The 12823-nt window shown below is 44.9% G+C and overlaps 1 protein-coding gene across 2 annotated transcripts in view; it reads right to left on the reverse strand.

Annotated features, from left to right (window-relative positions):
• LOC147081072 (lamina-associated polypeptide 2, isoforms beta/delta/epsilon/gamma-like) overlaps positions 1 to 12823 on the reverse strand; it is a 61730-nt gene that overhangs the window by 20815 nt on the left and 28092 nt on the right. The window contains exons 5-6 of one of the 2 annotated variants that reach the window (XM_085980971.1): positions 12317 to 12364; positions 10517 to 10596 (exon numbers count right to left, since the gene is read on the reverse strand). In XM_085980971.1, coding sequence (XP_085837097.1) covers positions 10517 to 10596; positions 12317 to 12364 — 128 coding nt within the window. The remainder of the gene's footprint in view (positions 1 to 10516; positions 10597 to 12316; positions 12365 to 12823) is intronic. The other variant, XM_085980972.1, reaches the window with a different exon arrangement.

Here is a 12823-nt window from a genome sequence, read left to right on the forward strand (position 1 = left end):
TTTCTATGTTAACTTTCAGTGATTCGTATACAGGGACACCCAGGGCCCTCTGAACACCAACATTTCCCAATCTCTCACCACTTAAAAATACTCTGCTTTTCTATTTTTCCCTACCAAAGTGGGTATTTTCACATTACTCCACATTATATTCCATTTGCCATGTTGTTGCCCACTCACTTTGCTTATCTATATCCCCTTGAAGCCTCTTTGCATCCTCCTCACAACTTACATTGTCACTTTGTATCATCAGCAAACTTGGATATATTACATTTGGTCCCCTCATCCAAATCATTGATGTAGATTGTGAATACCTGAGGCCTAAGCACTGATCCTTGTGGTACCCCACTAGGTACAGCCTGCCAACCTGAAAATGACCCGTTTATTCCTATTCTCTGTTTTCTGTCCGTTAACCAATCCATTCTAGTATATTACCCCCAATCCCATGAGTCCTAATTTTGTTTAATAAAACACTCGTGTGGCACCTTATCAAAAGCCTTCTGAAAATCCAAATGCACCACATCCACTGGTTCCCCATTATCTATTCTACTAGTTACAACCTCAAATGTCCAACAGATTCGTCAAACACTATTTCCCTTTCATAAATCCACGTCGACTCTGCCCAATCCTATTATTATTTTCTAAGTGCCCTGTTACCACGTCCTTAATAATTGATTCTAGCATTTTCCCTACGACTGATGTCCATTTGAATCACAGAACGTTACAGCACAGGAGGCCATTCGGCCCGTCGTGTCTGTGCTGGCACTTTGAAAGAGCTGTCGTGCTCAGTCCCACCCCCCGCTTTTTCTCTGCAAACCTACAAGTTGCTCATCCTCAAGTACCTGTCCCACTCCCTTTTAAAATTAGTGATGGAATCAGCTTTTCAGGTTGAGCGTTCCAGATCCCGACAACTCTCCTCTCCGTCTAGATCTTTTCCCAATGATTTTGAACCTATGGCCTTGAGTTATTGACCCACTTGCCAGATGGTGCTAGAACCATCTGGTATATTCTTTCCACTTAGAACTGTAAAATCATCATTAATCAATGCTGCCACCTCCCCCCACCCCCTCCCATCTCTTTTTCCTTCTCGATCATTCCTGAATATGTGGTAACCAGGAATATTAAGAACCCATTCCTGGCCTGGTGAGGCTCCAGTGTCGGGGAGAGGAAGTCATTTAAAGTATTACATTAAACTGTAAGGTTTAATTAAAAATGGTTAACCAATAGTTATGTTGAGGTTAGTGGGTACAGGAAGAATAGAAAATGCTGGAAACACTCAGCAGGCCAGGCAGCATCCGTGGAGAGAGAAACAGAGTTAACGTTTCAGGTCTGGGACCCTTCATCAGAACTGGAAAAAGCTGGAGATGTAACAGATATTAAGCAGGTGCAGAGACAGTGGTGGGGGGGGGGGGGCGCGTTTAGGAGGGGAGGAAGGAATTGAAAGAACATACTGTGCTTATGTAAGAGGCGGGAAAGATAAAATGTTGCAAATGGGAACAGCAAAAATCATACAGCATGAAAAATGGGGGCAGGGGTTATTATCTGAAATTGTTGAACTCAATGTTGAGTCCGGCAGGCTGTAAAGTGCCTAATCGAAAGATGAGGTGCTGTTCCTCGAGCTTACGCTGAGCTTCATTGGAACAATGTAATAGGCCGAGGACGGTGAGGTCAGAGTGGGAGTGAAGCGGTGAATTAAAGTGACAGGTGACCGGAAGCTCAGGGTTACCCTAATGGACTGAACGGAGGTGTTCCGCAAAGCGGTCGCCCAATCTGCGTTTGGTCTCCCCAATGCAGGAGACCGCATCGTGAGCAGCGAATACAGTATACTAGATTGCAAGTACAGGAAACTCTCGATTTACTGGCACCTAAATCATCGGAAATCTTCATTAACCGGCAAAATTCAGGAGTAGGTTCAGTAAGTTTTACTTCATATTAGTGGCTGTTCCTGGATTTGTGGCTGTGTAACCGGGGTTCCAACGCCTGGATCTGTGGCTCTCGTACCTTTTATTATACCTCTCTGTAACCCGGACTTTTTGATAAACCAGCACCACGCCGGTCCCGGATAAAAAAAAAAGTGTTTCCTGTAGTACAAATAAATCACTGTTTCACCTGGAAGGGGTGTTTGGGGCCCTGGACAGTGGGAAGGGGGAGGTATAAGGGCATGTGTTGCATCTCCTGCGCTTGCACAGGAAGGTGCCAGGCGAAGGGGAAGGGCTGATTGAGGAGTGGATCAGGGTGTCACGGAGGGAGCGGTCCCTTCGGAATGTCCAGAGGCCCAAACACCCCTTCCAGGTGAAACAGCGATTTACTTGTACTTCTTGCAATCTAGTATACTGCATTCGCTGCTCACGATGCGGTCTCCTCTACACTGGGGAGACCAAACGCAGATTGGGCGACCGCTTTGCGGAACACCTCCGTTCAGTCCATTAGGGTAACCCTGAGCTTCCGGTCGCCTGTCACTTTAATTCTCCGCTTCACTCCCACTCTGATCTCTCTGTCCTCGGCCCATTACATTGTTCCAATGAAACTCAATGTAAGCTCGAGGAACAGCACCTCATCTTTCGATTAGGCACTTTACAGCCTTCTGGATTCAACATCGAGTTCAACAATTTCAGACCATAACCCCTGCCCCCAGTTTCCATGCTGTATGATTTTGCCATTCCTATTTGCAACATTTTATCTTTCCCGCCTCTACATAAGTACAGGATGTCCCTCCCTCCCACCCCCTCGGCACCGGCTTAATATCCGTTACATCTCCAGCTTTTTCCAGTTCTGTTGAAGGGTCCCAGACCTGAAACGTTAACTCTGTTTCTCTCGCCACGGATGTTGCCTGGCCTGCTGTGGTTTTCCAGTGTTTTCTGTTGTTATTTCAGATTTCCAGCATCCGCAGTATTTTGCTATTGTACATGAAGAATATCTGGTTTGGTTTTTTAAAAAGGTTTAGTACAGGTACAACCCCGGTAATCCGGCACCCTCGGGACCAGACCACTGAAAATTCCGAACCACTGAAGGTGTCAAAAGTCACCACAAACACCGCCACCACCTGCTCCTCCTCTTCCTGCTGCTGCCCTCCCTGTGACGCCGCCGACCCCACCGCCCACGGGCTGCTCGGGCTCCATCGCTCTGCCGAACCGTCTGTGATGCTGCGCAGTCCAGGCGCTGATCCTGACCCGGTGGCGGTCCCGGGACCCGAGCTGGACCCATCCCAGGGAGGGAATGTGACAGCAGGACCTTCCTCGTGCCGGACCACTGGGTGCCGGATTACCGGTGTTGTATCTGTAGTTGATTTTAAATGTTGAAAACTACAAGTAAAATCCCAGTTAATCACAGACCAGAGGTCCATCCCTCGGTGTGACTGTAATCACTCACATCTACTAAATACTGGAAACGTCACAGCACAGCACAGAGCTTAGTGCAATTCGGAGGCTGGAATGATGGCAATGCCAGTTGACAGCTCCACAATAATATTCGTTAAAGTCCCCGTGGTACTCGCCCACTGAGGCGAGAAAACCCAAACACAAAATTCATTTGCACAACACATTCTTTAATGCACAAAACTGTCTGTGGCAGCAGCCACTTGGCATTTTCTTGCTGTTGTGTCCACCTGTTTGAGACCACAAGCCTGCACTCAATTAGGGTAGTGACAGTGTGACCCCATTTCCAAGTTCAATGCAAGGTACATTTCGTTGCATAGAATCCAGAAAGTAACCCATTGACCGGCATTTGTACAGTGAATCGCACCTTCCGAGCGAATATTTGGATAGGGAATTCAATTCAATTTTTATTTGCCATATGTAACCGGTACAAGTACAATTACAATGGAATGCTTACTCCCCGTAGGGACACGTCAGCTATACATACAGCGCTGCGTTCAGAGTCAATACAATGGCTTCCCGTGGCAGTGGGAGCACGATGTCCCTCAGCCGCTCCGTCCTCCTCGTCACCGCGGCCTCCTCCTCACTGTTGCCGGCTCCAAGTGGTGGCCTGCTTTCCCGCTCACGATCCGACCTCTGCCCGCCATGCCCGGCTCCCCTCCTCCCAGTTGGACTGCGAGCTTCCCGCCATGGAGCTGCCGGCCGACGTGCTGCAGCGGGTCGTCGTGGCTGCTGCTGCTGGTTGCGCTGCCTCCGCCCGACTCGCCGAACACATCGTCGGGGTGTGAATGCCCCGGTCGCCGCGGCCTCCTCCTCACCGTCGCCGGCTCCACGGTCCGACGGCCCGGGGCCTGCTTCTCCCTCTCACGGTTCGGCCTCTGGCCGCCATGCTCGGCTCCCCTCCTCCCAGTCGGAATTCCTTCCCGCCGAGGAGCTGCCGGCCGACGTGCTCCAGCGGGTCAACGTGGCCGCTGCCGCGCTGCCTCTGCCCGACTCGCTGAACACTTCGCTCCGGTTGCGGGAGCGAGCGGCGAGAGCTGGCCGCCCGAAGCAGGGAGAGCGCGCTCAGCACCGGACCGTCTCGGCCGCCATCTTGACTTTGAATTGGTTCGGAGGTAGGAGACAGAGTGTCGGGATAATAGGCATGTACTCCAGTTGGCAGGATGTGAATAGCGGTGCTCCCCAGGGATCTGTATTGGGGCCTCAGTTTTTCACTATATTTATCAATGACTCAGATGAAGCAGGTGTATATCTAAGTTTGCCGACGACACTAAGTTAGGTGGCACAGTAAATAATAGACAGCAGTTGAAAGTTGCAAAGGGACATTGATAGATGAAGTGAGTGGGCAAAACTGTGGCTGATGGAGTTCAATGTGGGAAAGTGCGAGGTCATCCGCTTTGGACCCAAGAAAGATCGATCAAACCTGCAACATCTACCATCTAGAATGACAAGGGCAGCAGGCGCATGGGAACACCAACTCAAAGTTCCCCTCCAAGTCACACACCAGCCTGACTTGGAAATATATCGCCGATCCTTCATCGTCACTGGGTCAAAATCCTAGAACCCCCTCCCTAACAGCACTGTGGGAGTACCTTCACCACACAGACTACAGCGGTTCAAGAAGACAGCTCGTCACCACCTTCTCAAGGGCATTTAGGGATGGGCAATAAATGCTGGACTTGCCAGTGACGCCCACATCCCATGAATGAATAAAAGAAAGTATTTTCTAAATGGCGAGAATGTAGGAACTATGGATGAGCAGAGAGATCTAGGCCCCCCACCCCCCAAAAAAAGCTGCTGAGGCTGGGGGCCAGTTGAAAATGTTAAAACTGAGATTGATCATTTTTGTTAGGCATGGGTATTAAGGGTTACAGAGCCAAGGTGGGTAAATGGAGTTAAGATACAGATCAGCCATGATCTAATTGAATGGCGAAACAGGCTCGAGGAGCTGAATGGCCTCCTCCTGTTCCTATTCTTACCAGCCAACTGCTGCAGAATGGTTTAGTCATTTATAGAATCAAAAAATGGTTACAGCACAGTAGGAGTCCATTTGGCCCATCGAGCCCATGCTGGCTCTCTGCAAGAGCACCTCAGCTAGTCCCACTCCCCCACCCTTTCCCTGTAGCCCTGCAAATATTTTTCCTTCAGGTACTTATTCAATTCCCTTTTGAAAGCCACGATTGAGTCTGTTTCCACCACCCTTTCAGGCAGTGCATTCCAGATCCTAACCACTCGCTGCGTAAAAGTTTTTCCTCATGTCACCTTTGGTTCTTCTGCCAATCACCTTAAATCTGTGTCCTCTGGTTCTCAACCCTTCCGCCAATGGGAACAGTTTCTCTCTGTCTACTCTGTCTAGACCCCTCATGATTTTGAACACTTCCATCAAATCTCCTCTCAGTCTTCTCTGCTCCAAGGAGAACAACCCCAGCTTCTCCAGTCTATCCACATAACTGAAGTCCCTCATCCCTGGAACCATTCTTGTAAATCTTTTCTGCACCCTTCTCCAAGGCCTTCACATCCTTTCTAAAGTGTGGTGCCCAGAATTGGACACAATACCCCAGTTGAGGCTAAACCAGTGTTTTATACAGGTTCATCATAACTTCCTTGCTTTTGTATTCAATGCCTCCATTTATGAAGCCCAGTATCCCGTATGCTTTTTTAACTGCTTTCTCAACCTGCCCTGCCACCTTCAACGATTTGTGCACATATACCCCAAGGTGTCTCTGTTCGTGCACCCCCTTTAGAATTGTACCCTTTAGTTTATATTGCCTCTCCTCATTCTTTCTACCAAAATGCATCACGATGCACTTTTCTGCATTACATTTCATCTGCCACGTGTCTGCCCATTCCACCAGCCTGTCTATGTCCTCTTGAAGTGTATCACTCTCCTCCTCACTGTTCACTATACTTCCAAGTTTTGTGTCATCTGAAAACTTTGAAATTGTGCCCTGTATTTCCAAGTCCAAGTCATTAATATATATCATAGTGGTCCTAGAATCAACCCTTGGGGAACACCACCTTCCTCCAGTCTGAAAAACAACCGTTCACGACTACTTTGTTTCCTGTCACTCAGCCAATTTTGTATCCTTGCTGCCACTGTCCCTTTTATTCCAAGGGTTTCAACTTTGCTGGCAAGTCTGAATGTGAACGCTGTGATTATCCACATGACCATTTTTGTGGCCTTGTGCGCATACGTGTTAAATGTCCTGCCTCACTCCCTGCTTTGTTACTCCTGACCCTTCTCCTCCTTGGCACCTGAATAACGCAGGCCATTTTAAAATCAAAAATAAATATAAACAATGTCACAGGCGGTATAAGCAGTACACTTTTGAAAGAAATCTCTCCTCCCCTCTCTTCCTCCTCCTCCCCCCAGCCACCAACGGATCCAGTTCTCCCAGGGAGCTGAAGAAAATGTAGCCACGCTGCAAGGCCGCAACAGTATCCCCCAGCCGCGCACGTGCATTACCCAACAGTTGCGGCCTTGCAGCGTGGCTACATTTTCTTCAGCTCCCTGGGAGAACTGGATCCGTTGGTGGCTGGGGGGAGGAGGAGGAGGAGGAGGAGGGGGGGAGGAGAGATTTCTTTCAAAAGTGTACTGCTTATACCGCCTGTGACATTGTTTATATTTATTTTTGATTTTAAAATGGCCTGCGTTATTCAGGTGCCAAGGAGGAGAAGGGTCAGGAGTAACAAAGCAGGGAGTGAGGCAGGACATTTAACAGCTAGCAATGTCCAGGGACCATGGGTTCTATCTGCTTACATTCATCAACCAGCCTGTCTCTACACGATTACTGATTCATTTACATTACCTTTCGTTTGCTGACAAATTTTAAAGCAAATACTAAATTCCCTGATCGTAACTAAATGCAGATTCAAATAGCCACTGGCACCATTTCAAAGAAAACTAGTTGACAGCAAATGTATCTACATGAAAGCAGTCACGTTTGACCAGGTAATTTATCTAACTGAACTCACTAGCCATATTAAAACAGCCACAGGCATCACATCAAAGAAAACTGGTTGACAGCATGTTTGACAAGGTACGTTATCTGACTGCACCCTCGACACCACACATACAATATGAATGAAGCAGAAAAATACTCAAGACAATCTTTTGCGCTAAAATGAATATTCACACTAGAATACCGTAATGATAATTCAGTACTTGGATATGAAGGATTGCTGTAAAGAACATAACATAAGAAATAGGAGCAGGAGTCGGCCATCCGGTCCCTCGAGCCTGCTCCGCCAATCAATAAGATCATGGCTGATCTTCTGCCTCAGCTCCACCTACCCGCACTATCCCCATATCCCTTGATTCCCTTAATATCCAAAAATATTGATCACTTTCTTGAATATACGCAACAATTCAGCATCCAGAGCCTTCTGGGGTAGAGAATTCCAAAAATTCACAACAGTGAGTGAAGAAATTTCTCATCTAAATCCTAAATGGCCAACTCCTTATCCTGAAACGATGACCCCCTCGTTCTGTACTCTCCAGCCAGGGGAAACAGCCTCTCGGCATCTACCCTGGCAAGCCCTCGAAGAATTTTATACATTTCAATGAAATCACCTCTCATTCTTCTAAACTCCAGAGAGTGTAGGCCCAATCTGCTCGATCTCTCCTCATAGGACAACCCTCTCATCCCAGGAATCAATCTCGTGAACCTTCGTTGCATCTTCTCTAAGGCAAGTATATCTTTCCTTAGGTAAGATCATCAAAACTGTGCTCCGTACTCCAGGTGTGGGCTCACCAAAGCCCGATATAATTGCAGCAAGACTTCCTTACTCTTAGGCAGCAACCCCCTTTCAATAAAGGCCAACACACCATCTGCCTTCCTAATTGCTTGCTGTACCTTTCTGTGATTTGTGTACAAGGACACCCAAATCCTTCTGAATACCAACATTAGTCTCTCACCTAAAAAAAAAAAAAAAATTCTGCTTTTCCATTCTTTCTACCAAAGTGGATAATTTCACACATTATGCTCCATTTGCCACCTTCTTATCCAACCACTTAACCGGTTATATCCCATTACAGGCTCTTTGCATCCTCCTCACATCTTATTTTCCCACCTAGCTTTGTATCGTCAACAAACTTGGATATATTATCATTCAAGTCATTGATACAGATTGTAAATAGCTGAGGTCCAAGTACTGATCCTTGCGGCACTTCACCAGTTACACCCTGCCATCCCAAAAAAAAACATTTATTCCTACTCTGTTTTCTGTCCGTTAACCAATCCTCATCCATGCTAATATATTACCCATGAGGCCTAATCTTGTAACAACCTATTGTGTGGCACCTTATCAAATGCCTTCTGAAAATCCATATATACTACATCCACAGATTCCTCCTTATCTACCCTGCTAGTTACATCCTCAATAAACTCTTAACAGATTTGTCATACATGATTTCTCTTTCCTAAAACCATGTTGACTCTGCCTAATCATAGTGATTTTCTAAGTGCCCTGTTACCACTTCCTCAACAACAGATTCTAGCATTTTCCCTACTATTGATGTCAGGCCAACTGGCCTTTGGTTCTCGGTTTTCTCTCTCCCTCCTTTCTTGAATAGCTGAGTTACATTTGCTATCTTCCAATCCACGGGGACCGTTCTAGAATCTAGGGAATTCTGGAAGATCAAACCAATGCATCCACCTTGTTTAAAACCCTAGGATGTAGGCCATCAGGTCCAGCCACGGTTGTACCACCTTTCCAGTGCAGTTTTCATTCTTCAAGGGAATGCATATTCATTAAGAATTAGGAATTTTAAAAAAAAAGTTGCCATTGCTCATCTACAGTCACATCTTTTAAACTAATTTCTCAATCTTCCTCAGCCATCTCGCCTGTAGTTTGCTTTGTTTAAACTTAAGACCCTAGTTTCAGACTTAACCACATCACTCTCAAACTTAATATAAAATTCTATCATATGATCAGTCTTCCCCAGAGGATCCTTTACTAGATTACTACTACTTAACTTTGTCTCATTACACAATACTAGATCTAAAAATAGCCTGTTCTAGATGTTCCTCAACATATTGTTCTAGAAAACCGTCTTGAATACATTGCATGAACTCGTCCTCCAAGCTACTTTTGCAACTTTGGTTTGCCCAGTCTATATGAAGATTAAAGTTCCCCAGGGTTATTGCATTACCCTTGTTAAATGCTCCTCTAATTTCCTGATTTATATTCTGTCCAACACTATGATTATTACTATGGGGCCGAAAACTACTCCCACCATTGCTTTCTGCCCTTTGTTATTTCTTAGCTCCACCCATACTGATTCTACATCCTGATTTTCTGGTCCAAGATCCTTTCCCACAACTGCATTTATTTCATCATCATCATCAGGTCTACCCCACCAATGTTTCCTCTAAGTTTTTTTGACCCGCGTGGCCCCTTCAGAATTCCGCTCATGCACGTTATTTTTTCCTATTTAAAAGCCGTCTTACCGGCTGCGCAGGACCTGCAGAGTGCGGTACCATCGCGCAGTTTAAAGGGAACGGTGCACCCCACTTCCTTTTCCATTTTGCCTATCTTTTCTAAAAGTCAAGTACCCTGGAATAATTAGTTCCCAACCTTGGTCACCCTACAACCGCATCTCAGTAATGGCTACTAGATCAAACCCATTTACCTCTATTTGCGCCATTAATTCATCTATCTTGTTACGAATGCTTCGTGCATTCATATATAGCAGCTCTAATTTTTACTTTTTACTATTTTTCCTGATGTGGCCTTAGTCGCTAATGTCCTATTACCACTGTTAAACTCTCGGTCCCTTCCTGACACAATTTGCTTGATTTTACCCAAATCACTCTACTCTACGGACTTTTTTCTTCAGACTTAGATTTACCCTTATCTGAACCCTCCCTCCCCCTTATTAGTTTAAAGCTGCATCTACCACCCTAGTTATTCGATTCGCCAGGACACTGGCCCCAGCCCAGTTTAAGTGGAGTCTGTCCCAATGGAACAACCCCCTCTTTCACAAGTACTGGTGCCAATGGCCCACGAATTGAAACTTGTGAAGATATTACATTTTAAGTACAGTTGACTTTGAACTTTTTGTGGTATAACTGAGTGGAGACCACAACAACCAGATCCCAATGGATTACTGAAGAATATAAAAACAGCGGCCCCTGTCCTACCTGATCCCTGTAGGTGTCGGTGCCTCATTGGGGAACATTTCTTCCAGCAAACTGTTCTTTACCACTTCTTTTTGTTCCACCTATAAAATGAAAAATCATCAATATAAAGCTTTCACTCCAAGTTTGGTTGTAGCGAGTGACTTTGAAACAATAGAAACAAAAGACCCACAACTCCAGAGGGAGGTGCAATTAAAGAAAGAGTCCACTCTGTGCGGTACAGGAGGTGGCAACTTCCCTGTTTTTTGCTCGGCATTCTCATTTGCTGGGACGGCTGGTTATGCGGTGTACAGCAGTTCCTCTGCTCTTTGGTTTATCCTGCATAAAACATTTATTCAGATTTGCAGAAGTTACACCCCATACCACTCAAGAATGTTGGTGCAAGGAAGACAACAAAAATCAAACCACGTTACCTCTAACAAGGCGGTGTTCAACAGCTGCCTGTCTACAGGACTAGCATTAGTCATGGCAGCTGCAACTGCGAGAATGATTGGAACTCTTCCATTTTACTGCAGCAAAATATATATACAGACACATTTTAAAAAGCTCTGTGCAGATATGTTACTGAAACTTCGGAACGATACAAGCACTTCACGTAGAACCTTTAGTTAAGTGATCACCAATGGGTTGCTAAAGACCCCACTGCTTTCCCTGAACTCCAACGCACCACACCAGCATTCTACGCTCATAGGGTCTCAGTTTATTTTTCACCTCAGTTCCAGCGTCCTCTATGTAATTAACTTCAATCCCAGCAAAAACTAAACAAATTTATATAAAAGAATGTATTCAAAACAAAAGGCAAACACAAATGCACACATATCCTAGCAAGGTTAGAGAAATTAAAATAAGACAATGGCACAAAAAATAAAACAATCCAAGGTTAAAGGGATGGATGGTGAAAGATAAAGGAAACAATGATTGCATGCAGTTAATTTAACACCCAATTAGAACAAAAAATTCAAGGGGTACTTACTAGCAATGGTTTCAAGGTTACTAAGTGATGCGGAAACTGGAATCATTGACAGGTTTCCCTACTTGCTTTTAAGTGGTTACCTGTCAATCACAGTTAAGCATTTAAGTCCCTAAAAATTGACAGTTTACTGAAAACCCTCGAGCATCACAGCCTCCCATTCAAGTACAGCGAAAATAAAGTGTGGAGCTTTGCAGTGCCGAAACCAGCAACAAATAATAAATGGTACAGGGTGGAAACAAACACCACTACCATCTTACACTTGGCAAAACAAGGAGACAAGAGGGAAGAGAAAGGAAGGAAACAAACCTATAAACAACTTACTCAAATAGTAATGATCTAATTTTCAAAAATATAAACTTGTTACTTGCAGGATTGGTAGATGTAACAATTTAAGTCAGGACTAAATATCAAATTTATACTTGGGAGTTCCAGTGAGACACTGGGAAGAATGGTATTTAAATGATCCAAGTACAGGAAACTTTGGTTTATCCGGAGGTTAACTGTCCGGAATGCTCCAGCCACCGGCAAAATTCAGGAGTCGGTTCAGTAAGTTTTTTTTCTTTTCGTTGCTTTTTTTTCCCACTAGTCAGGCTCTGCAAGGTCTAGCTAAAGCTGTTGCTTAGCTACAGAGACGCTTGCAAGCTACGGCCGACTGTTTAGAAGCTGCAACAGGGTTTGTTGCTAGATACGGAGCTCAAAAGCTTCCGTATGTTTTAACATTAGCGCTGGTTTGTCCGGCAGTTTTGATGGGACGGCAACAGCTCGGTCCCGTCGGTGCCGGATAGCACAAAGTTTCCTGTATCTGGTGCAGTTCAGGGGTAGTTACTCACATGGGTGGGATTCAATCCATCCTCAATCGGATTCACATCTCCCAACCACTATTTGGCATAAGATAAAAGGATTCAGCTTAATTTATACAGAGCAGAGAAAATGATTGGTATCAGTTTCTGAATTTTGCCACTATTTTCAATAGAAACACTGAGAATGAATGCAAAGTTTTCAAACAAACATATACTGATTTTTTTTTTAAATTACAAGAATGAAATGAGGCATAACCGATTTTCAACTCTAATGATCACAAGAAGCCAGGACAAGAATTTGCTTTTTACTGGTCTAATTAGATTGGAAGTGGTTACTACTACACATCAGATACAGTTGGTAATATGGAATCAGAAAGTATTACAGTGCAAAACAGTTTCATGAAAAATGATGTTGCCAAGTAATTTTATTCCCATAACCATTCTATTCTTTTATGCGTTTTAACTTCTATCAAATTTGGCAAGAAATTTGATTGAAATTATAGTCCTGTAGTATGGATAATTTAGAAGCTTGAGCAT

This window comes from Somniosus microcephalus, unplaced genomic scaffold (assembly GCF_052327205.1).
Source record: "Somniosus microcephalus isolate GS21.2 unplaced genomic scaffold, FLI_Smic_1.0 scaffold814, whole genome shotgun sequence".
Lineage (NCBI taxonomy): Eukaryota > Metazoa > Chordata > Chondrichthyes > Squaliformes > Somniosidae > Somniosus > Somniosus microcephalus.